Source organism: Zonotrichia leucophrys, chromosome 24 (genome assembly GCF_028769735.1).
Source record: "Zonotrichia leucophrys gambelii isolate GWCS_2022_RI chromosome 24, RI_Zleu_2.0, whole genome shotgun sequence".
Taxonomy (NCBI): domain Eukaryota; kingdom Metazoa; phylum Chordata; class Aves; order Passeriformes; family Passerellidae; genus Zonotrichia; species Zonotrichia leucophrys.
This window is the reverse complement of record NC_088193.1, coordinates 80616-105269: the sequence shown is the minus strand read 5'-3', so window position 1 is coordinate 105269 and position 24654 is coordinate 80616. Positions and strand designations below refer to the sequence as shown.

Here is a 24654-nt window from a genome sequence, read left to right as displayed (position 1 = left end):
TGGCTCAGCTTGCAGGGAGGCAGGTGCTGAGGAGACCCTTTCTGCAAGCACAGGACTCCCTCAGAGTGCCTGATGGGCTGCAGCCTGTGCCTTGTGGCGATCGCAATCTTTTGCGGATTATGGGTCTGCCAAATGTGCTTCACTCTGCTTTCTTTGCAAAGGTGCAGTGATTTGCCCTGGCACAGCAAGAACTTGGCTTTTGCTAGTGGCGTCTCCAGGCTCACCTTTAGCAAGCCAGGAGCAGCATGTATAGTGCTGCTGAGCTCTTGCGGTACTATCTAGACACCTAGGGTTTGGTCTGGAGCTGGTGCTTCCTGTGCCTGGGTGGCAGAAGAAATCTGTGCACAGCATCTGGCCTGCATGGTCCAAATGGGAAGAGCAGACCACAGCTACCCCCTTCCTTGTGTGCTGGGAAGTTTCTCAGCCTGTGCACAGGGAAGCTTCTCGGGTGCATTGTTGGGGTGTCATGCAAAGCATATAGCAGATGTGAGCAAACAGAGGCATACCTCGGCTTCCATGAACATGTGGTTTACTCTCCTTCCCTCCTGCTTCCTCAAGAAGTAAAAACTACTGTGACAGGATTAGGGTTGTGTGTTGGACCAAGGGTTTGTGGTGGCCTTCCAGAACACACAGTGTGATACAGAGCTGCATCCCAGTCATCTCTAGTGCCTGTGCAGAGTTCCAAGGGGAATATTCCAGGTGTGAGCATGAGACTCTGCCAAGGCAACTAGAATCCTGCAAGGAGGGCTGCTGCAGCATTGCTTAGCTGCATGCATGTCCCTCAGCCCAGAAACCTTTGTGTTCTGCCCTAACCTCCTCTTCTCTGCCAAACTCAGCCTCAGGCTGCAGGACTATTCAGGTAGCTAAGCTGAGCAGGAAAGCATCATCCAGGTATGTGGCCCATTGCATCATTCTGCTGGGCTGGAAGCTCCTGCTAAAGTGGACACCCCCTCACCCAGAGCCTTAAAGCAGGAGCTGGAACTGTCCCTCTGGCCCCTGGGAGAAGCAGAGCTTGTCTGATGAATGTCTGCACTTCCCGGCTCTGTCCTTGCCTTAGAACCCTTCTCTGTCTCCTTCTCGGTTGCCTCAACCTTTGTCCCCTGCTCTGTCCCAGTTTTCCCTTTATAAGCTTGTGTCAAGACTGTCTGCTCAGCTGTCTAGCTGTCTTCTGTGTGTTTTGCAGCACAGAGGAAACTTATTTATCATCAAAGGGGATTGCTGAAAACAGTAGGGCACTCATTTTCTCTCTAGGGTCACAAAGGTGTCTTTGGGAACACCTGCAAAATAGCTCTGTGCATCCTTCTACTCTCCAAAGGGCCAGGATGGTATGGAGCACCCATTTCTCATCTTGGCCTTGGAAATGAGGGCTCTTATGTCTGTGACTGTTTCTTGAAGTACTGGCAAGTGTGCCATGCCTGGGTGAGAGTTTACAGCTTGTCATGATGTGAGTGAGTAACTGCAGAGCAGGATTTTTTGCTCAAAGGGTCCAGGGCTAATTCCCAGCATGAGCAGCTCTGGGTTGTGCCTTGCCGTGGACTTTGTCTGGCCCTGTGACCAAGTAACAGCCCCAGCGCACTGGTCCTGTGCTGTGCCCCCAGCAGCTGCACCCGTGTGAGGGGCACCGTGTTGACTTTCTGCTCTTTTCTCTTGCAGATTTCTGATTGAAGGGCCTGTGAGCTCCCTCCACTGGCACTTTGGGAAGCTTTAGCCAAGCCAATGCACCCTGACAACAAACTGCCCAGCCATGGCAAGGCAGGCAGCAGCAGTGCCCTGGCCCAGCACCACAATGTGAGCCAAGCACCCACCTGTAACTTGGGCTCAAAGGGTGTGGGGGCAGGCAGCCATGGCAGCAAGGCCACTCAGATTTCCCCTGGCAACTCTGGACTGAAAAACAGCCAGAACACTGTCCCAAACTTCAGCTCCTTGAAGGGCAAGGTAAAGCGGGAACGAAGCATCTCGGTGGACTCTGGAGAACAGCGAGAAGCCAGCACCCCGTCACAGGACACAGAATCAAAAGGTAATGCCCTCCTAGACCTTGCCTCAGCATGTCCTCCTCTCAGTTGCTACAAACATCCTGGCAGGACTTGGGACGGGAACATCTTTGATTTCTGTGCTGTGTCTTCTGTTCAGGCTTGTCCTGGCTGCCTGTGTGACTTTGCATCACTGCTTGTCACATCTGCAGCTTTTGGGCTAGAGTGGCTGAATTCTCATCTGCTTTGCATTTCATTCCCTAAACCATTTGTTACACCCAGAATCTGGCACTGGTTTTCACAGGCTACTGAGGCCATCTAAGCAACAGCACAGTTCACTGAAACAACACCAAATGCCCCTGCATGTGCAATGTGCAAACTTTTAACTTGAGACTGAGTTGTTTTCTATCTTCTTGTTGTTGGTAGTGAGCTGCTTAGTGGTGTTGCAGCTGCCCAATGACTCAGTCATGGTTAGCAAGGAACTGCTGCAAGCGTCACAGTCTGAACAGTTCTGTGGTTTCATCAGCAATGGATAACTCTTGTGTTACAGCATGTGGCTTCTGGAAAAGGGCTGAGTCAGTGCTTCTAAACCCTTTGCCTACCCTGTCCTCAGCAGCCTTCCCTCTAACCTCTTGCATTCCATCAAGCTCTGTGCTCAGTGGCTGTGTGGGATACTTGAGCATCTCACAGATGGTTGTAGGGGGAGAAATTCTGGTTGTGCCCTTGGTTCCAACCAAGACTCACACCCAGTCTGCAGACGCAGAGCTGCAGTTCTGGCTTGTGCCCCTACGGATTTGTTTTCACAGTCAAAGTCATGTTGCCTGACTGGCTTAGGCCAGAGCTGTGCCATGGAACAACAGGTAGAATATACCTGAATGAATTTCCTGGCACTGGGAGGGCTTTCTCCTCGTAGTGTTACAGGGGTAACCATACACTACTGATCATAAGCATTTGCAGTTTTATCCCAGAGCTGTCTTGTAACCACACTTCAACGGGGAAATTATTTAAATGGCCTGATCAGAAATGCCCGAATCTCCCGTGTTCCTAATACACTGACAGATCATGTGAATATGGTCATGATGTAAAAAAGACAATGTAAAAAAAGTAAGGCCAGACAATGTTTCATTAGTTAAAGCACAGGACTGGGAAGTTATTCATCCTGTGTCTGATTGCTCTCCCCAAGTCCCTAAGTGCCTTTAGGCAAGCCACTTCCTCTCTGAGCTGCATCAGTCCCATCTGAGAGGGTGGACACGTGGAGGGAGCATACAAGTTTATAAGAGAGCATGAAGGCCCTTGCCTGATTAGTGTCGACAAAGGGCAGAGTCTGTCTCTTGTTCCTACAAAGGATGTGAATGTGCCCTCCCCTCCTTTAATTGCTGAATCACAGACCCTTTAAATTTACGGTTAATGTCCAAAGCTCTCTAGTTTGGAACTGCAGGTAGACACATCCTATGTGCATAGATTCCTTTCAGGTGGTAAGAAATACATCTCATTCTGAACCTTTGGCTCTCACAGGGAAGCCTCACTAGATCTGGCTGCTAAAACAAGGAGCCCAGACTGAGCAGATGCTTCAGGTTCTTAACCAGTGTTGGGCAGATGTTAGCATAAGGCTTACTGCTCAGTGCATCCTGGTTGGGTTGGTGCTGCCAGCATGCAGCACCCAGCTGGGCAGGACCCCAACCTTTCAGCCCCTTAAGCACCTCTGCTGGCCCTGTCCCTTTGCAGGTGAGGTGGCTCCCCGCAGTAAGCGACGGTGTGTGCTGGAAAGGAAGCAGCCATACAGCGGCGATGAATGGTGCTCTGGGCCGGACAGCGAGGAGGACGACAAACCCATCAGCAGTGCGCACAGTGAGTCACTGCCTCCTTACCACTCTGAAGCTTGAATAAAGCCAGGTCCTTCGTACAGCTCATCAGGAGGGCTGATGACACTAGCTTTGCCTGTGTGTGCTCACTTAGCCGAGTGTTGTGGGGCCCATTGCAGTTAGTGATCATTGTGCTGTGAGAATGTTTGCCATGCAGTGAGGCCTTGGACCTGTTTGGTGGAGATGCTACAGACATGCTGGAGGGAAAAGTGTTGAAGTTGAATGTCCCTGCTGTACATTGCTCTGGCCACACTACCCTGGTCATAGTGGCAGCCAGAGTGCAATGTGCATTGCTCTTGTTGCAGCAGCTGCATCTCTGCCAAGCCACTCACCTTTCTCTCTGCAGCTGTGTTGTAAAGACAGCTCAGTGTAAAGAGGCTCTTGGGGTCTTGACAGTGGTTCAGGCAGAGCTGAGCTGGCCTGAGATGTGCTCTTTTTGGGACAATGAGCTGTAGGTCTCCTCTGTTTTCCAAAAGCACCAGCATTCTTTGACATTTTGTATCTACAATTCATTTTGCTTTCAAACTGTAACAGGGAGAATATCTGAGAGATGGGGCAAGGTCCTGTGGGACCTGAGAAGATGCCTATGTTCTCTGTTAGAGAACATGAACGTGTAGAAAAGCAAGAAGAGAGTGGCCTCTGTGCCTGCCAGTGCATTGTTGCCATTGTCTCTGGAACATCCACTTGCACTTCTCAGCACTGTCCACAGCCTGAGCAGCCTGCGCGGGAAGGGATAGTGCTGAAGGGTCAGCCTGCCCTCAGATCCGCCTGGCGGGAATGCGTCACGGTGGGGCTGCCCAAGGGCAGGGGCTGGCAGCGAGGCACCGCCCGTGTCCCCGCACAGAGTTCCCGGCGATGTCTCCTGTGTGAATGCTGCAGTGGCAGGGTCGGGCTGCAGAGGCTGCTGCGATGGGGAGAGGCAGCTGGAGGGGAGCAAGGAGCCAGCTGGGTTAAGGTAGAGGAAGGCAAGGCATGCCTCTGGTAATTGCAGCGCATAGTAATATTAATTATGGATCCTACTTAATAACGGCTGACGATTGCCAGCGGCCCCGGCCGGGCGGGCCGGTGCTGCCGCCTGCTGGCGGGCCCGCAGCAGCGCCCGGCAGCTCCTCTTCTCTGCTCCCGCAGGCTGTAATGTAGCAGATCCTGCGATGTCCACGGCCCCACAGCTTGGCCCAGGGTCCAACCCGCTGCCTAACCTGAGCGAGAGCAGCGCTTCCGGCGTGCCCCATGGTGCTGCCCCTGGCTTGCGGGCAGAGGCTGCAGGAGGCGGAGGCGGCGGAACAGGGAAGCAGCCTTCACAGTTTGTTTACGTCTTTACAACGCAGCTTGCTAACACGTAAGCAATAAACCCCACACCTCCTCCACTGGTACTGGCTGGCCTTGCCACACCTGGCCCGCCTTGTCACACCTGCCTGCCGCATGCAGCCCTTGAGCACAAGAGAGCTGGAAAAATCTGTGTCTCTCTGCTTGCACAGAGTGGGAAACCTCTGGGGTTTGTGAGGTATGCTGGTAGTTGTTGCAGGTGGACAAACTGGAACTTAAATGCCCACTTCCTACCAGTGAGGCCTGGCTCTGCACTCTGTTTCACTCAGAGCCCATTTTGTCGCATCCAACAAAATGATTCTCCCAAAGCAGTGTGGGCTGCTGGTCTGATTTGAAAGTATCTAAGGGGTGGGTGTGACAGGGAGTGTAATGTAACACATGGTATTCTCCATCCAATTCCTCTCTTCTGTCCTGCATTGTCTTAGCCATAGAGTCTTAGAAGTCAGTTTAGTCTGTTTAGCCTAGGCTAAAACTAGCCTAGTTTTAGAGCTCTGCTGTATCACAGGTTCAGTGTGGGAGATCCCAATGCATCTTGGTGACAACCACCTTAGGGCAGCAGGCACAAAGCAAAGCCTGTCACCGGACATGGGAAGAGGGAAATTGAACAGCAAGCGATCGTCTGTTGGAGATCCTCACTGGAGGCTGTGCAGGACATATCTGAGGACTCTGAGAACATTCCCCGTTCTTGGTTACTTCTAGGGATTTCTTTCTTCCTGTAGAACTGAAGAACGGAGGTGGCAGCTGGGGCCTTGGATGGGTAGGATGGGGCGCAGTGCCTGTTCTCAAGTGATTTGTGCTCTCTCCCCAGAGCTGCAGAAGCTGTCCTGCAGGGCCGAGCTGACTCCATTCTGGCCTACCATCAACAGAATGTCCCGCGGGCAAAGCTAGACCAGGTATACCACCTGTGAAGCAATCACTCCTGTTGTCACATGCTGACGACTATTACCCTTCCAGTCTGATGTGGTCATTCTCCCCCACCCCCTGGCTCAGCTGTGAAAGAAGGGGTTGCCAGAATGCCCTTTCAGTGGGGTGGGAAGCTGCTTTGCTGCAAAATCTCTTTGGCACAAGTCCTTGCTGTTGTCAGCTGTGACAAGTTTGGGATGGGGCGTGGCATGTTCCCCCACAGCCACGTGTGCAGTGTACCTGCTTGTGTGTTCCTAGATCATGTAGTAGTACCTACATTTTTTTTCCTGCAAGAAATGAAGGTGAACTGCCATGAGGCTTCATTTTGGGACAGAGAGGTCTCCTGTAGGGTGCAGGGAACAATACCTTCCTAGGATCTTTCCCTGCTCTCAAGTTTCTTCCCCTTTTCTCTGCCAGGCACCACCTGCTCCTAAAGTGCTGGGCATTGCTGAGCCACTTCCAATTAACCCTCCTGCTGCCAATACTCCACAGTCCCAGCCACTGGCTCCTCAAGCAAGTCAACCGCAGCCACAGCCTCCCCCACCACAGCCTCCAGCCCCACCACCTCAGGCCATCAGTCAAACACCTTTGCCTGCACCCAGCAGCCTGCCTCAGGAAGGGACAAGTGAAGATGGCCGGAGAGATCTGACTCCCAACTCTTTGGGGAACAATAGCAGCAACAACCAGCCTGGAAGTAACCATCCAAATACGCCCACTGCATCTGCCAGCACCATGCAGCCTGGGCAAGTGGACTCCTCCGCCACACCCAGCTCCAGCCTCCTTGGAGAGGGCCCAGGGATGCCGGGGAATGGGCAGGCAGGCCTGGGCCCCAGGAACACCATGAACTCCGAAGGGCTCTCAAAGGAGCAGCTGGAGCACCGAGAGCGTTCTCTGCAGACCCTGCGAGACATTGAGCGTCTGCTGCTGCGCAGCGGGGAGGCCGAGCCCTTCCTCAAATCCAGCCAAAATACAGGTGAGGGGGGCACTGCCCCTCAGCCACAGGCTGCCCCTGCCCAGCCCCCTGCGCCCCCTGCCAGCATCAAGAAGTATGAAGAGCCTCTGCAGTCCATGATCTCCCAGACCCAGAGCCTTGGTGGGCCCAGCCTGGAACATGAGGTGCCTCACCACCCTGGCGCTGACATGGGCCAGCAGATGAACATGATGATGCAGCGGCTGAACCAGGACAGCCTGACACCGGAGCAAGTGGCCTGGAGGAAGTTGCAGGAAGAGTACTATGAGGAAAAGCGACGGAAAGAGGAGCAGATCAGCATCCATGGCCGGTCCATGCAGGAGATCATGATCCCTCAGTCGATGGGGAGCATGATGATGCGTGGGCCTCCACCACCCTACCACAGCAAGCCTGGAGAGCAGTGGCCACCAGGGATGGGCAGCCAGCTGCGGGGACCCATAGATGTGCAGGACCCTCTGCAGCTGCGGGGAGGGCCACCCTTCCCTGGCCCACGGTTCCCTGGGAATCAAATGCAGAGAGTCTCTGGCTTTGGAGGGATGCAGAACATGCCCTTGGATGCTCTTGGGCCCATGAATGCCATGCAGAGGCCAGTCAGGCCCAGCATGGGATGGAGTGATGATATGTCTCCTATGGGAGGCCCTGGGAACTTTCCACAAGGCACCTTGCCCTACCCACCAGGGCAAGGAGACCCAGAAAGGTTTATGAATCCCCGTGCCAGAGAGGAGATTCTGCGGCATCAGCTCATGGAGAAACGCCCAGTGGCAATGCAGAGGCCTGTGGGGATATCCAACAACTCCATGAGCCAGGGCATGGAAATGGAGAGGATGATGCAGGCTCACAGGCAGATGGATCCATCCATGTTTGCTGGGCAGATAACGGGTGAGACCCTGAGCAGTGCCCCAATGGGAATGGATTTTGCAGGCACTCGGGGGATGCTGAGCCCTCCTATGAGTCAGTCAGGCCTTCGGGACATGGACACACCCATGGGCCCGGGCAACCTCAACATGAACATGAATGTCAATATGAACATGAACATGAACCTCAATGTCCAGATGACCCCACAGCAGCAGATGATGATGTCCCAGAAGATGAGGGGCCCTGAAATGATGACCCACCAGGGCATGAACCCTGAGGAGCTGGCCAGGGTTAGGGCTCAGAATGGCAATGGCAGTGCAATACTAACGGGACCCCAGAAAATGATGATTCCCTCACAGTTCCCCAACCAAGGACAGCAAGGCTTCTCGACAGGGCAAGGGTCTTATCCCAACCTGCCCCAGGAGATGGGCAGTGGCTCAGACATGTTTAGCCCTGAGCAGGGCACCATGCCTGTTGGGAGCATCAGTGGCACCACCAGACTCAGCCACATTCCTCTGCCTCCAGCCTCCAACCCCACTCCCACACCAGGGGGAAACCTGGCCAACATGCACCCAGCACCTTCCCGGGGGCTGGGCCGCCGGCCCTCTGACCTCACCATCAACATCAACCAGATGAATTCCCCCAGCATGGGTCACCTCAAGTCTCCCACCCTTAGCCAGGTGCATTCGCCACTGGTCACCTCCCCATCTGCCAGTCTCAAGTCCCCACAGACACCCTCGCAGATGGTCAGCATGCCACCTTCAAACCAGTCTGGACCTCTCAAGTCCCCCCAGGTGATGAGTTCTTCCCTCAACGTCCGGTCTCCAACTGGCTCACCAAGCCGCCTGAAGTCCCCTTCTATGGCTGTTTCTTCCCCTGGTTGGGTGCCATCTCCCAAAGCCACCATGCCCAGCCCAGGAGTCAACCAGAGCAAGCAGACTCTCAACATGAACTCATCTGCTTCCATCGGAGCTCTGGAGCAGGGTATGCTGGGTGTCTTGTATGCGAGTGCATGTCTGTGCTTAGTTTTGATGAGTGTGTGGACAGGGTTTCTCTCCAGCCCACAAGCTCTCTCTGGAACAGGAAGACATGTGTTCCTGTGCCTGGCTTTGCATCTCGCAGAGCAAGTATGTTTTCCCAGGAGTCCAAACAGGGCCTTTTCAGGTAGATCTGTGACACATGCAGCAAATGCTGTGTCTGTGCTGGGCAGTCAGGGGCAGGTTTCAGTGGAAGTCTGTCACTGCTCTGGAGCAGGGTCTCTGCATGAGCCTTCTCAGAGTCCAGAGAGTGCGGCACTGTGCCAGCTCTGTGCTTTGCAGCCTCCTCTGGTCATAGTGACCAGAGGCCAGGGTTGCTCTTTGGTGGGAGCAAGCCAGCGCATGTGTACCATACTAAGTTCATCTCTCTCATTCTTGTAGGTTCTCTCCCTTCTGGGCCTCGGAGCAGCTCTTCTGCACCAGCCAGCAACACCTCCAGCACCATGAATCCAAACATGCCTTTTACTTCCTCTCCAGATCCATCCCCTTCCCAGAACCCCCTCTCACTGATGATGTCCCAGATGTCCAAGTATGCCATGCCCAGCTCCACACCACTTTACCACAATGCCATCAAAACCATCGCCACCTCTGATGATGAGCTGCTGCCAGACAGGCCTATGCTTCCACCTGGAAGTATGTCAGGTATCTACTTCTGGAGGTGGGCTTGCAAGGGGTCAGACTGTCTTGTGGCTGCCAGTGAACCTGAGGCAGCAGGTGGAGAAAGTATTAGGAACTCTGATCTCCCCATGACTGCCATGTCACATAGCATAAATTTCCCCTGGTTTGTAACAGTCTGTGCAATTCCCTGCCCTCTGCCCAGCCTGTCCATCAGCTTTTAGCTTGGATGGAAGGACGTGAGCTGGTCTGGCTTGAGGAGTCCTCCTTCCACTAGACCTGGAAGTTTTTTACCTTTACCCATGGGGATGTATTTGGCCCGAGTTTTCATGGCTCCCGGAGTTTTGTCAGGTTCAGAACTTGCAGGCAGAGGTCTCCTGCTTAGAACCCTTGTGTTCCTGTGCAGTGGGACGGGGATGCTCTGAATGGGGCTTGGGAATCTGGTGTTTTGAGTGGAGCCCAAGTGCCTGCACAGGCAAGGCTGTGTTGTAGCACAGTTGTGATTTCAGTAGGCCAGATATGCTCCACTAACTGGTGGCACTGGTGAGGACATTTAGGCAAATGAGTGTTTTTGATCACGTGGTGACCAGCTCGAAGGGGAATTCCAACATGCTCTACCACTTGATTTAGGGGTCTAATGCCGTCTGATAAATATTTTTGTTGGTTTTGGAAATGAAAAATCAGCTTTTTGACTCTTTCACTGCTGAGCAGTCACTTAGGTTGACCGCAAGGCATGCAAATGCATTGGCTGCCTCCGCAAGCACTGATGGCTGCTCTGCTTTTCTGATGGGCACAGACTTTCCCGCCCAGACAGCACCTGTGCCGGGCCACTGACTCTTCTGCTTTTTTCCTCCTTAGCACCCGAGGTTGTGTGGTCACTGGAGCTTGCTGGGTGGCAAACCCTGTGGCAGGCAGGGGTGAAGGGTCACTCCTTGCTGCCTTTCAGGTAGCTGAGAGCCCTGATGAGACCATGATGTAAGGCACACACAGAGCCAGTCAGGACTCTAAAATCAGGGGAATGTAAGAAATTACAAATCTGGCATGGGACTAGATGAAGCTGGAAGAGCCCTCTGGTGCTTGTGGGCTTGAGGAGCTGGAGTTGGAGATGGTTCTTCCTCATGTTGGTGCTTTGTAAGCCCATCTTGGGGCTGCTTTCTGAGCATCATGCTCCATGCTCAGGGCATTCTGCGCAGGACTGCTTGGCAGGCTCTCAGGATGTGGATTTTACAGCCCTGAAAGGTCTGTAGGAGGGGTTAACTCTTCTCTCTTTTTCCTGTCCTTAGGCGTGACGGGGAATCAGCCAAATCAACTGCACTTGAACTCTGTGGGGCCTGGATCCGCTCAGAGCCCCATGGGAATGAACCTACCTGGTCAGCAGCCCCTTTCCCACGAACCACCCCCCACCTCTATGATGTCCTCCCCAAACCCTCTGGGCTCCAACATTCCTATGCATCCAAGTGGGCCAGGGGCGGGCGTGCCCCCCCAGAACCCCATGATGCTGCCCCCAGGTCCCCAGGACTCATTGAACCAGCAGTGTGGCCCTGTGCCCAACAGTTCACAGATGATTCCTTCCAACCAGCTCGTGTTCCCCCGCATGCAGCAGCCCCACAATGCCATGCCATCTCCTGCTGGAGGCATGCCCATGGCCCCCAGTGCAGGAGGTGGCCCTGGGATGCAGCAGCATTACCCGCCAGGGATGCCCTTGCCACCTGAGGACCTTCCCTCCCAGCAGCCTGGCCAGATGCCCCCTCAGCAGCACATGATGGGCAAGAACATCCCTCCTCGGATTGGTGACCCCTACCCGCCCGTGCTTCCTGGGGTGGCGTCGGTGCTGAACGACCCCGAGCTCAGCGAGGTCATCCGCCCCACGCCCACGGGGATCCCGGAGTTTGACCTGTCCAGGATCATCCCATCAGAGAAGCCAAGCAGCACCTTGCAGTATTTCCCCAAGAGCGACAGCCAGGCGCCCAAATCTCAGCCTTCCAACCTCCACCTCATGAACCTGCAGAACATGATGGCTGAGCAGCCCCCCGTGCGTCCAGGTATGAATGCTCCCAGCCTCCCCGGGCAGCAGGGCGTGCAGAGGGGACTCAGCATGCCCTTGTGCCATCCTGGACAAGTGCCCATGCTGGGCAGGACAGGCATACCGCCCCAGCAAGGCATGATGGGCAATAGCATGCACCAGGGCATGATGTCTCCGCAGCAGAGCCTGATGGCCCAGCAGAATTTCATGCTGATGCAGGCCAAGCAGAGAAGCATGTCTGTGTCAGGGGAGATGTATGCCCAGACAGGACATATGATGTCACCTCAGGGCTCTCTCATGGGCCCCCCGCCTCAGCAGAACCTCATGGTCACACACCAGATGAGGCAGAGGAGTGTCTCCCTGGACAGCCAGATGAGTTATATCCCTGGGCCTGGGAACATGGCGAACTTGCCTTTTTAACCCTGACTGGCCCTCAGGGCTGGGGCGGAGATGAGGCTGCGCCTACAAACATTTTTAAACCTTTCTCTGGGGGCGGGTTGGGGGCCAATGCCAGTGGAGGACACCACGTGGGATGCTTTTCATATCGGATTTGCCTCTACACAGCAAACCAGATGTGCAGTAAACTTGATGTGAATTGAGTTTCTTTTTCCTTTCTTTTTTGGGGAAGGGGAGGGTGAAGAGGCTGGGAGTGGGGCTGTTACTTTGAACCCTGAGTGGCAACCAGGGACATCCAGACCTTGTGGCAGTTTGTAAAGTTTTCACTTATGGTTTTCCTCCGTCTAGTGTTTTTCTTGCCCTTTTTTCCTCTCTCTTTTTTTTGTCCTTCCTTTTTAAGCAACCAAAATGTGCAAGAGGGTTTTTGGAACTAGCTGTAAATAGGTCACTGGGAAAGGCAAAATTTGTGCTGGTTTTTAATTGTCCTGTATTTCTGTGTTTTAATAGAAGCCTCAAAACATGTTTTAAAAAACAGAAAGAAAAAAACATGCTAAAGGCAACAGTGTACAAGGATTGAAATCTCTCCGTGGAGGAGGCAGGAGGATCCCCAGGGTGCACAGGGTGTTGAGAGATCCCCTTGTAGAGTGACTCTGTCAGACCTGTGTTATTCACAAATCTGAATGGTTTTGCATGTGTGTGGAGAAGGGGTGGTGCAGTATCATGCAGATCTCAGGTCCCATGGATACTATACTGAGTACACCAACACAACCACTGACCATTGGGCCGGAGGAGGCCGCCAAGCTATAGCCCCAGTGAAATGCTGCTGGAGCGGTGATCATCTGGCAGGGCAGAGGCCACAGTTTTAGGGGATGCAGCTGTTGCTGCTCTCTGGAGAAGCTGCTATGTTTGGAATGGGAAGGATGCTGGCCCTTCAGCTGGAGAAGCATGAAGAATCTGGGCTTCACAGATGGTAATGTGCTGGACGTGAAGGTCTTGATCAGCTCTGTCACCTCTAGTCCCTTCTCTTCCCTTCATGCTATGTTCCCTGTAGGCAAGATGTTGTGGTGGGTAGGGACAGATGGGCTTTGAGGTGAGCAAGGTGATGCATTCCAGTGCTTCCAGGAGAGGCTAGCCGGGAACCCTGATCTTCTGCAGCCTTCCTACACCAGTTTATTACCCTTCACCACTGTGTCCTGCTTCCCTGCCATTGAATGCTTTTCCAGGTTTTCCTTGTGCTTGTCAGTCCTTCATCTGTAGAGTTTTGCAGGCAGTCTTCACTCCATGATAACCTGAGCTACTGGCAGCAGCCCTGCCCTGTGGCACAGGAGAGGTCCAGCTCTTGAAGAGGACCTGTCCTTGAGTGCAATACTCTACCTCAGCGTTCAGTGTCAGCAGCATGGCTGTCCTGTGCTTCGGACGGAAGAGGCCAAGTTGAGTTGCAATCTCTCATTCCTAGGCTGGCAAAAGCATGCCATTTGGACAACTCTGGCTTTTCTGGATGCACTCCACCCTCTCCATCCTGTACTCCATAAGGTCTTCCTGCATGCAGCTCTGATTTTTTCACAGAGGGGAATGTGTCATGATGCACGTTTCTGCACACATCATAGTATCTCTGGACCTCTGTGAGGACTTGCAATTCCAGTATCCAGTGGTGAACCTGGGGCACACAATTGGAGGATTATCTCTGCAGAGCCAGGCTTAACACACTACCTCTCTTATAACAGAGCTCATCTTCCCCAGCTTGCTGTTGCCAGGAGGAGAGGGCTTTGGAAAGGGAGATTGCCAAGTAGTGAGTGAACAGCAACGCTTTTTATCAGCTTGCAAGCTGTTTGGAAAGGCTGGTGGGTGCAGAAATGTCAGCCCAGCAGTTGTCTTGATCCAGTCTGTGAGAAGATGGAATCATAAAGTCCAGTTAAGAATACACTGAAGCTTTGGGGCATTTTGTAGTGGTAGGTGAGAAGCATGGGTTTGGATCTGAGGAAGGATCCTGCTCTAGTCTCCTGCTTTGTAGAGGTTTGTTGTATACAATGTGAGCAAGTAACATGGATTGAAGTGGTTAAACAGGAACAATCATGAGAAGTTCTCTGCTCCTGCTGAGACAGAGCAGAAGAATAATCTTCAGCTCAGGCTTTGGATTCTTGGTCCTTTCAGTGTGTGTTTCAGGCGGGAGGACGTGGCTCAAACAGATGTAGCTCTTTCTAAGCTTGACTTGCCCGAAAGGCTGTAGCTTCTCTTGGCTGCTCTTCAGGCTGTTGGCTGCTGGTAGCTTCTCAGAAACATCCAAATACCAATTATAATCCCAAACTTTGCTCATCACCTACCAGCAAGTCTTGGCTAATTTGAAGCCATACCATTTTCTATATGGAAGTTTTTTTGTCTGCCTGTAGATAGCTGTTGTTTTAGCCTGGTTGAGCTCTCCATGTGTTTGTACTTTCCCTGTTGTCCCTTTTGTCCAGCCTGACACAGAAGTTGCCTGGGCCTTGCAGTCCTCACTGTGTCAGCAGCACATTGTCCCTGTATCAGCAGGAGCCTGCAGGCTTGTGGCACATGCTGTGCAGTGCTCAGAAGACTAGTGCTGAGCGCTCACAGGGACATGGCAGTGTGATGCTATTTCTGCCTGGCAACAGGAGGAAGACCTGTCCTTCAGTGACCAATAAGCCTTTTGACTCAGCTGCCCTGGATATAGAAGGAATCCTGATGCTAGGAGAGAGCTGAGGACTCTGGAGCAGCAGTTGGTGCTCTTCTGCAAAATCTCACTGCCCTGGAGCCAGCCCTACCCCTACCACTGTGATGGCTGAACAATGGGGAGAAGAAATGCTGCCTAACACCCCTGTGCCCTGGGCACTGCTCCCAACCATGTCTGTGAACAGCAGTGTGGCAGGAGTTCCTCTGGAGGCTCAGTGACAGCCAGTCCTTGTTAGACTCGGGCAAGGTTTGCCATCAGCTGGTTGCCCACTGCTGTGACCTGTGTCTAGTCTTGTGTCTTGTAGTTTATTGCTCGGCTCCTCACCTTGAGTTCTGTGTACTGACTCCACCTAATCACAGTAGAAGGTTTGCCCATCTTTTAGCCATGACTTTGCCATGTTTTTCCAGCTCCAAAAAAGCAAATGCTAGGAAACTGCATCTTTCAGTATGTTGGATAATCACACATCTGGAATTAGCTTTCACATTGAGGTAAAGTTGACTGACCTGTTCTCTGTCATCCCATGGAGAAACTTCCCCAGTCATTTTGTACCATTATATAAATATATATATAAATATAAATATATAAATACAATATGTGAAGACATCTTATTGGTTTTTATTTGAAACAATTTTTAGGCTTGTTTTTGGGTATCTGTGCTGCCTGTAATGTATTGACCTGTTTTATAGGTGCCTTTTTATTAAAAAGACAAATTTCAAGACCTGACCCTGTGCCTGTATTTTTCCACATGATTTTCCACTGGACTGCAGCAGAGAGAGAGAGTGTGCAAGGTGCTGGAAGGTTTGTGTGGGCATCAGGGGAGCCCCTTCTCTGCAGCACTCCCAGGCACGTGTTCATTCATGCGTTCCCTTACTCATGCATGCTTCACTGCCTGCCACGGCCCTGTGATCACTGTGTGTGCGTAGCAGGATGCTCTGCTGGAACCCCAGCTCTGTCTCCTGGGAGACTTGGTTGCCCTGCAGGAAACGCAGAGCAGTGTGCTGTTGTGAGGGTCTTCGTGTTCCCATCTTTGGGGTTGCCTTCATCAGAGACCAGGGTTTCCTCTGGTTTGTCTGTTGGAGCCTTGTTTGCAGAGCACAGTCCGGGACTGGAGGTGCAGCGGCTGTGCTGTGGATGGTGGTGACATCGCCTTCCCACGCATCATCTCCCTGCTTTCTGCAGAAGCCACCTTGGAGCTCCCCTTGGCTCAATCCTCCTTCCTGGTAGCCTGGGTGGGCAGGGTGCATCTGCCTCACTTGGCAGCCATGGCATAGGGGCTGAGCAGAGCTCCAGTGGGGAGGATGAAGGTCTGCCCGAGGGCTGCAGTGGTGGCTTTGGCAGTGTGAGTACTTAGCAGGGAAGCCCACTCTGGGGCAAGGTGTCGTGACAGCCATGCAACATTTGAGGAGACAGTAAGGATTTTGCTGAGTGGAAAGCAGAGCTTCCTATGCAGTGAAGGAAAGTTCCTCTTGCTTTCTTCTTACCCACATTCAGCAGGCTGGCTGCAGGCAGCTATGGGAGGAACAATGGCAACTCTTTGGGGAAGGTCTGCCAGCTCTGAGCCAAGCCATTCCCAGGCTGTGTGGGCCAAATATAGGTGTAAGGGCAGTTTTCCAGTCAGGTTAGCAGCTGCTGTAAAACTGAGGCAGAAGGTGCTGCGGTTAGTGGAAGAGGCTCTGTACAGCAGAGAGGTAATGCAGGTCTGGACTGACTCTGAACACAGCAGAGCCTTCTGCAGCACTGGTGAAGGGGAATCTGAGCAAGGTGCTCCTCTAAGCTCTTTGAGCAGAGCTTGTCAGAAAGGTGCCATCTGCCCACTTAGTCCTTTCTGATGCATCTCCCTTGAATAGAGTGACACAGTTACAGACAAATGCTTACAAGCACTACACATGAGAAGACTGGTGTTTTATTCACCTGTTTATTACAGCTTACCTCAAAACTTTCTAAAGGTTTGTACATACAAGTGCAAAAAGCTATAGTAACAACAGATGTGTAGTCTGTTCACTCTCATTTGAGTGCAGATTTTCTTTTTACTTTGTGACCACTGTAAATATTTTTATTATTATTGAATACTTTATTATTTTTTTCAATAACATTTTCATATAGAAACACAGTTGTCACCATAACCTACTGGGGAGGTGTTTACAATGCTTCTGCAATGGGTTTTCTCACTGGTACAAGCATGGAGAACACAGTTGCAGGCTTAAGAGACTTGCCCTTCTCTGCTGCATGTATGTGCCTGAACAACCACAGCTGCCATTACTTGAAAGTTTCATCTTTGAAGATGCAGTGCTGCAGGAAATGGAGGACTGCCTTATACTAGATGAGTTTTCTCCTCAAGTCACAATGTGAGATCAAGCTATTGAGATCTCTGCCTGAGTCAGGCTGAGGTAATGTGGTCCCTTCCATACTGGCTGGTCTTTTTAGCAGGGCCCTTGAGTACTGTGAAGTTCACCTGGGACTGAGCCGTCTGCTAGTGGGATGAATTTCAGAAGTGAGATTAGCATAAAATTCCTGTTGTCACAGGAGAACTAACATTGTTTCAACATTGCTTAAAATGTGAGGTGAAGGGTAGAGGAGATTTTAAAGTGTGCATGTGAGGAGGGTGGCATTGATATGTATGGCTCTCCTACAGTTCAGGCCACAGTACTCTTTAGGAACAGAAACGTCATGGAGCAGTATTGTGGGCCTGCTGCCATGTTAAACTGTGACAAGACCTCCTAGGCAGCAGCAAGCTGTTTTGAGTCCACTGGGGCTTCCCCACACACCAGCTTGTGGTGCAAGAATTAATGATGGGGAAAGCTGCTGCTCTTACTTTGAAGCAAATTATCATCAAGCTGCCCTGATCTGAGCAGTTTCTGCATACTTGCAGTTCAGGGCAAGATGACCACCCAGGTCTGTCCTCTGTACATCTGGATGCAGTTAATCTCTGAAAGCCCTGTAGGTGCAGGTGGAGGAAAACTAACAGAAAGCATAGTGCAAAGCAAAATGTCACATTTCCTCTAGCCTTGCTAAAAACAAAGGAGACTTTCCCTTACTCTGGGGCAGTGGGTCTCCTTGTGCTCAGAACCCATAAATAGCCATACAACTAGCTGCCAAAAAAAAAAATGTTATACTATCAGCTTTACAAGGCTGTGTGGTTTCTCTTCCCTGTGTGCGCTCACAAGACAGAAGCCATCTCCTCAGACAGTGTTCCTCCTTAAAGGAAAACTTTTGCATAGTCAGGCATTTAGTTCAGCAGCCGCTCACAGAAGATCATAACAGCAGTAAAACAGATCAAATGAGTGGGGAAGGATGCAACTGGTGTCAGGAAAGGAGTCTGTGACAGTCAAATCTTTCAGTCTGTGGGAGGACCTCCTGGCATGAGCTGTGTTGGGAAGATGAGGGTGTTGTGGCAGGCTGGGGGGATGTTATGCAGCAGGAGGACAATTTTGCAGTCAAAGAGTGTCCAGCACTGTACACCCATGCTATTGGATTGAGCTTTGCAGCCCCCATCAGTCCTACCTGCATCTCTCCAGTTGCGATGGCCACTGAGTCCCACGGCTTCCCTTGAGCACATGTGTACCAACCTTAGCTAGTGAAATGGAGACCTGTTTACTGACATGACTCATTTACTTGGCTGCACATTTTTCCTTAACCCTGGCACCCCAGTCCTGTGCCTGGCTTTGTGCACAAGATGCCTGCAGTCCGTTTTTCAAGGGAGAGGTGGTAATGTCAGCTTCAACCCACTTGAGCGACCATCTTCATCCAGCTCCACAAGAGTGACCATCAGACATCCAGCATTCACCAACAGTTGCCAGATGGGTCTCTACAAGTTTGAGAATCAGGAAGAGCCAAGCAAGGTGTCTGATGAGATTTGGGTGTTTGGTGGCTATTGGACCTGTTTCCTGAGGAGTGAAGAAAGTTGTGGGGATGCTTGTGAAACTTGTAATTGAGACCACAGCAAGTGTGCCACTGAGAAGGAAAGACCCAGGCCAGTTCTTCCCCGCAGGCAGCCCTTCCCAGCTAGAAAGTGGAGATGGAGGTGATGTTGTCAGACTCTATCCCACTACCCTTCCTTGCCACCTCCAGGATCTCTTGCAGGGTCTCCTGGCTTATGCAGCCAAGCTCCTGCAGGATCCGGAAGAAGTCATTACGGAACTTGACCCCAATAAAAGCGTAGAGGATGGGGTTGAGGCAGCAGTGTGTGAAGCCAATGGCCTCTGTCACCATGATGGCTGTGTCCAGTTGGTCTTCCAGGAGGCAGTTCTTGGTGAAGGCTTCTAGCTTGGTAAGCGTGTTCAGGAAGATGACAATGTGGTATGGGCTCCAGCACAGGAGGAAGATGCCTGTGACCAGTATGGCCACACGGACAGCTTTTTGCCTCTGCAGGCGCTGGGACTGACACAGTGCCCGGATGATGGCCATGTAGCAGTAACACATGACCAGCAGAGGCACAAAGAAGCCCACGGTGTGGTAGAGGAAGCGAGTTGCCAGCCATGCATTGTTTCCATCAATCCCAACTTCTGGAAAATAGCAAATGCTGCGGTTGCTGTCATCTGTCCAGACTTCCATGAAGATGAGATCAGGTAAAGTCAGAAGCAATGAGCAGAGCCAGACAGCTGTGCAGGTGAGGTGGATGGAGCGAGCTCTGCGTTTGCGGTAGGTGTGGATCGCATAGACGATGGCCAGGTAACGGTCCACTGCGATGCACCCCAGCAGCATGCTACTGCAGTAGAAATTGATCTTGTGGACAGCACTGAGTATCTTACAGAGGAACCTCCCAAATACCCACCCAGCCAGGCTCTCCACCACACTGAATGGGAAGGTGAGCAACAGTGCTAGGTTGGCGAGGGTGAGGTGGAAAAGGAAGTTTTCTGTGGTAGTACGAGACCGCTTGAACCTCTCTAAAATGACCAGGACCAGAGCATTGCCCAGAGTCCCCAACACAAACATCAGCAGATAGATGAGGGGCATGAAGACCTTTCTGAAGGGGTCTCCCTGGTTGCCAACCACAGATGAGGCTGGGTTGAAGCAGAAGTAGCCCTCCAAAGAAGGGGTGGTGTTCTCAGCTTCATAGTAACCACTCAGCTCCACCTGGCTCTGGGGAACAGAGAGAGTCTTGTTAATAGAGGGGAGTTTCTCAACACAAGAACCCAGTCCCCCAGCTGCACCTGACAGACCTAGAGCACAGCACCTCCATGTCCTGCAGCCCACCTGCATCAGGAGGAGATGCTGTCTGTAGTGTGATGAGGCCCCTCTTGTGTTGGAGGTGCCTCTACTGCCAAGAGTTGCAGCAGCAGGTGGAGAGGCTTTTCTCCATCTGTGACAGTGAGGGCTGCTCAGTCTATAATCTTTAACTGGAGTATTTGGGGATGTTTTGGTGTCCAATCAGATGATCAGTTTCATCTTCTTGTTCTTGCCAAGTTAGCTGCTGGCGAATTTTGCTTTCTCACATAGAATGGAACCCTCCTCTACCAGTTTCCTGATTTTTCCCACCCACTTCTTATATGGATCACTCCTGTCCTGCCTGCCTGCTGTCAGGTATGAAGGTGGTAGGATTCACCACACAGCAACATCTGCACCTCAAATTCTGTGCAGTGAACCTGTCCCCTTCTTCTCATCCTCAGAGGCCTGAGAGCTGCCTATGAAAGAGCAAGGTGAGGTGGGGTCAGCAGCAGCTGGCCTTTGAGATCACTTCCCACACACTTGGAGGAAGGTGTGGGGCAAGTGTTCAACACAATGGGAGGAAAGCCTCTGAGGTGCTGTGGTGCCATAGCTACAGGAATAGGTGATGGAGAGAGAGATCTGTTGATAAAGCTTTCAGTTCTGAATTAATTGCAGTCAGAGCAGGAAAGGGAAGGGAAAACACCACTCAGACCCCAGACTGATATCCAGTAAGGGAAGTGCAATAGAGCTGCTGCAGATGTGACTTGCCCTTGGTTTGCTGTATCTTCTTGACCAGCCTGCATTCAAGCTGAAGCTGAGGGCAAGTCTTGAGCTGTTGTTGGGCTCCCTGGATGGTGGTCATGCTTCAGCTGGCCTTGCACAACAGAGAGCAGTGGAGGAGGCTTGTGGCAATATGAATATTAGTGACAACTGGGAAGAGCTCAGCAGCAGTCACCCTGAGGTCCCCCACCCACACCCTCTCTGGAGACCTATGCTGAGACTTCAGTGTTGATCACAGCGGAAGTCTCTGCTAATGCTTTCATACCTTTCACTGCCAGCTGCAGCAGTTTGCACCTGCTGCTCCTTCCCTCATCAGCTAAAGTTCCTGTCTAAAAATACCAGCCCTGCTTTACACAGTTTTAGACCTGATTTTGGGGGTTTTTGCTCACCCAAGGGGCTACAAAGCTACAAAGCTGTGACCAGCCTGGAGTTGTACCTAGCTAAGGAAGGGTGATTTATGTTTCTTCTCTCTCAGGCAGCTTTCCCTGGGTAATGCACTGGGTGAATCTGCACATGACTGTGGGGGCTTATCTAAACTCCTCTGCTACTGAAACTACCTGCATGTTTCCAGAAGAAGCCTGAGCATGCTGATGGGGCTTAAGTCTATGGGGAATTACCAAACTTGTAGAGCAGACAGCAGGCACAGGCAGTCTCCAAGCAGTAGGAGGGTCCACTCCCCAGGAGCACTCCAGTTTCCCAAGGGAATGAGTCCTTGGGAAAAGTGTGGAATAACCGTGCCCAGCTCTTGCTAATCTAACTGTGGGGCTGCAAGCCTTTGGTGAGAAGCATTTTGTATTACTAAAGAACTTTTTATTTTTCTGATTTAGGGTATGATTTTGGGCCTTAAGAAATCCCTCCCAGTTATTTTCCTACCCAGCTTGAAAGTATTTCCTGCCTATTCTGGACCTGGACCTCTCAAGAGGAGTTAACAACACACACAGAAATCTGTGATGTGTTGGCCAAGGCCAGATCCTTGAACCGCTCTGATTAAAAGCAAAACAACCTAAAAACCTTTGCATTTTGGTATAGTGACCAAACCAGGCTGCTCAGGCAGTGCTGGTGACTGTGCTGAAAACCCCAAACAGATGGTATGTTGGAATGGGAAATTTCACTGGGGAGAGGTTGGACTTTGAAGGGAAGAAGCTTTGAAGGGAGAAATGAAATTATGGAAAATAGCAGGGTTTGCTGGCTGGAGTGTCAGTCCTCCCTTGGAGCCATGCCAGCACCATTGATGGCAGTGGATGGGTAGCTTGGCTGGCGTTCCGTGGCTTTGGCTGCTGACAAGTTTCCAGCATCACCTGGTGTTTGGAGCCGGAAGTGCAGAGGCTGAGTGCCACTATCAGACACTATCTGATTGCTGATGGAGAGCAGGTAAAGAGGGCTCTTACTGTAAACCACTCGTTGTGGGTAGGGGAAGCTTATGTGGAGCTGTGTTTGAATCGTTCTTGCCTGCACCTCTAAGCAGAGCAACACAGAGGGGTAGGAGTGGACAGAGATGAGTTGAAGACAAATAAAAGAGGATGAAAAATCAGAGTCTGGGCTGAGACAGGAAGGGCAGGGACCAGAGCTGCAGGAGATGTACTGAATATGTCAAGCTGAGGGTTCTGGGAACTCTGCTGCAATTCTAGGACTGGAAGTGGGTGGCTGCCTGATCAGGGATGGGATAAGTCAACAGTGAGCATGCAGAGGGACCTTTGAACAGGTCTTCTGCATGAAGGGAAGGGCTTGCTCTTCCCTGTGTGTAGGAAAAAAGGAGGAACAGAACATTTGGTAACAACTGAATCCAACATTTCTCTTTTTTGGAATAACTAATCCTGAGGTCTGCTGCAGGGAGCCACTGTAGTAAAAAAATAAATTCTGAGATGCAATATTTGAAAATCAGGGTAATGATAATGCAGCTGTGTCCTTGCCATTGGATAGCACAGCATACTCTGTAAGGTGCAGCTGCTCTTTTTCACTTGTAAAGGCTGGGAAGAGAACTATGAAGTAGAATACCTAGTGTCATCACTCCCTGTTAGAAATAGTACTTGCAATTTATCTTTCAGTCTTTAAAAGTCCTCTCCTGTAAATATACTGCATGTTCCCCTTTCAGCAGAGTGTATGTAGAGTCTGTGGAGTATGTGGAGCCATATGTATGGAAGCTGGTACATGGAGCAAGCAAGCAGGGTGGTCATACCAAGGGTTTTCACACACGGAGAGAGAAGACTGGGTTTGCTTGGGTATTCCAGTTGTCAAAAGAGACCAAATAAGGTGTACAGGGCTTTGCACACTGTGTACAGTCATTTGTACCACTGAAGCCTGGTGCAAAAGGTGCCTGGCTCAGAATAAGTGTTTTATGCCCACACTGGGCTAATGGCTGTGCAGACAGCAGAGCAGCAGGCAGCAGAAGCTGGGAGAGGCTGGCAGCACAGGATAGGACTGCTGGAGCCTCACTCTCCAGGTAAGTCACCTGGCCCTTTGCAGAGCCTCTGGTCTGTGTCCTCATGCAAGGACAGTACTTGGGCTTAGTGCTTGCCAGTACAGGTCCTGGTAGCTTTCCCCAGCAGAATACCCACCATCCCTGGATCCCAGTGGCTGTAGCCACACTACGCCAGCTCTCTGCAAGCAACAGCTTGTGGTCAAGTCTGAACTTAAGAGATGGAAGGACTGATTACGCTGGCATAAGAAACAGCTCAAGCTCTGCCTCTGCCAACAGGAGGGTTAGAAGATGGATGGCCAGAAACCTGGCCTTTCAGCCCGCCCCAGCTCTGCCATCCCTGTTATCAAGCAAAGCCAGGCTCAACTCACCAAGTCATAGGTCTCTGAGGAGTAGCTGACAGGCCCCATGGTTTGAGGGTCACGATCCCTCTCTCCTCCGGATATTGCAACAAAGTTCTTTTCTGGGGTGGAGTTAATCATTTAAGTGAGCGGAGAGGGGCACAGAATGTAACAATAGAGTATTTGCAAGGCAAATGAGTTCCAGGCATAGAGTGACCTGATTGATGTAAAGATTAACATCTAGCTTTATCATCTTTTTACTAGTGCTGTAAGTTGACTTTTAAAGTATAGTTTTAAGACTCCATATTCCTTTGGTCTATACCGCAGAAGATCCAGAACATCTTTAGGTCTTCCCTGAAAACCTTCTTGCCCACAGCTGTCCTTGTTACACCTGGTCTGAAAGGCTTTGAAAAGGTCTGTGCTAAGGACCACCCTTACCAGAAACCTCCTGGATCCAGGCACTGCTCTGGAGCTGTGCAGGACTTTGAAGCATGGGTATGGTCTGTATGATCATCACCCTCTGCCTTGGGGTCCTCCTGGCTGCTTTAACCCCATTGACTTGTAGTTGTCTTCTGCTCCTTCTGCTGCTTCACCTGTTGTCTGGGCTTGGGGAAGTGTGAGGTGGCTTGCACAGGAAAGCAAGGCCTTGGCAGCCACACCGCAAGTCTAGAGCAGGGCTAGCAGGGGCTGGGCAGCTTGACTTCACAAGGGTAACAAAGGGTAATCAGGATGGAAAATCAAGATTTTCTCTGCTCAGGGAAACGGGCATTTTGTTCAGTGATGTCACAGCAACAGACTCATAGAGAGAATGCCCCGGTCTGAGTCAGCATTGCAGCTGGCATTTTGGCAGAAAGCTTTTTCTGCGCGAGCAGCTGAGGTGGTTTGACAAGCAGAGTTCTTATCCTCCTCTTGTCTAGATACAGCTGCATTAAGGCCTCTCTACCAGCAAGGACTCTGGTGGGACTTTGGACTGGTGAAGGAGGAGGTGGTGTTATTCTTCTGAGCACTGCTGGATTACAATCACTCGTGTTTCTTAGATCCCGACTTGTTGGGCACCTGCTGCCCCAAGGACATCGCTGTCCTCCCCTGCCGTGAGGACTTCTGTGTGCACCTGCACGTGCTCATCAGCTTCTGGGCAGTTTCACCTGAGAGGATGGAGAGCAGCAAAACCGGAGGGAGGACGTAGGGAGCTCTCACTGTGCCTCACTGACAGGGAGAACACAGATTGAGTAAGCCCTGTGCTGCAAGAGCTGAGGGGTAAGGCGAGTGGGAGATCACTGGGCCCGGGAGACAGAGAGGTCAGGAAGGATGTTCTCAACCGGCTACAAC

The 24654-nt window shown here is 51.6% G+C and overlaps 2 protein-coding genes across 4 annotated transcripts in view; one reads left to right on the top strand and one right to left on the bottom strand.

The window, feature by feature from the left end:
* The window catches only part of BCL9L (BCL9 like), a 62427-nt gene extending 47061 nt beyond the window's left edge, over positions 1–15366 (top strand). For 2 of the 3 annotated variants that reach the window (XM_064732258.1, XM_064732257.1), the window contains 7 exons: positions 1654–2017; positions 3696–3818; positions 4961–5171; positions 5967–6051; positions 6479–8870; positions 9305–9565; positions 10822–15366. In XM_064732258.1, coding sequence (XP_064588328.1) covers positions 1717–2017; positions 3696–3818; positions 4961–5171; positions 5967–6051; positions 6479–8870; positions 9305–9565; positions 10822–11981 — 4533 coding nt within the window. In that variant the 5' untranslated portion in view covers positions 1654–1716 and the 3' untranslated portion in view covers positions 11982–15366. The remainder of the gene's footprint in view (positions 1–1653; positions 2018–3695; positions 3819–4960; positions 5172–5966; positions 6052–6478; positions 8871–9304; positions 9566–10821) is intronic. The other variant, XM_064732259.1, reaches the window with a different exon arrangement.
* A 3279-nt stretch (positions 15367–18645) lies between these two features.
* On the bottom strand, positions 18646–23515 carry CXCR5 (C-X-C motif chemokine receptor 5). The gene is made up of 2 exons (XM_064732178.1): positions 23356–23515; positions 18646–19722 (listed from the first exon to the last, which is right to left on the bottom strand). Exons 1-2 carry the CDS (start codon positions 23464–23466, stop codon positions 18646–18648), a joined length of 1188 nt encoding a protein of 395 aa, XP_064588248.1. The 5' UTR covers positions 23467–23515.
* Positions 23516–24654: the final 1139 nt, after the last annotated feature.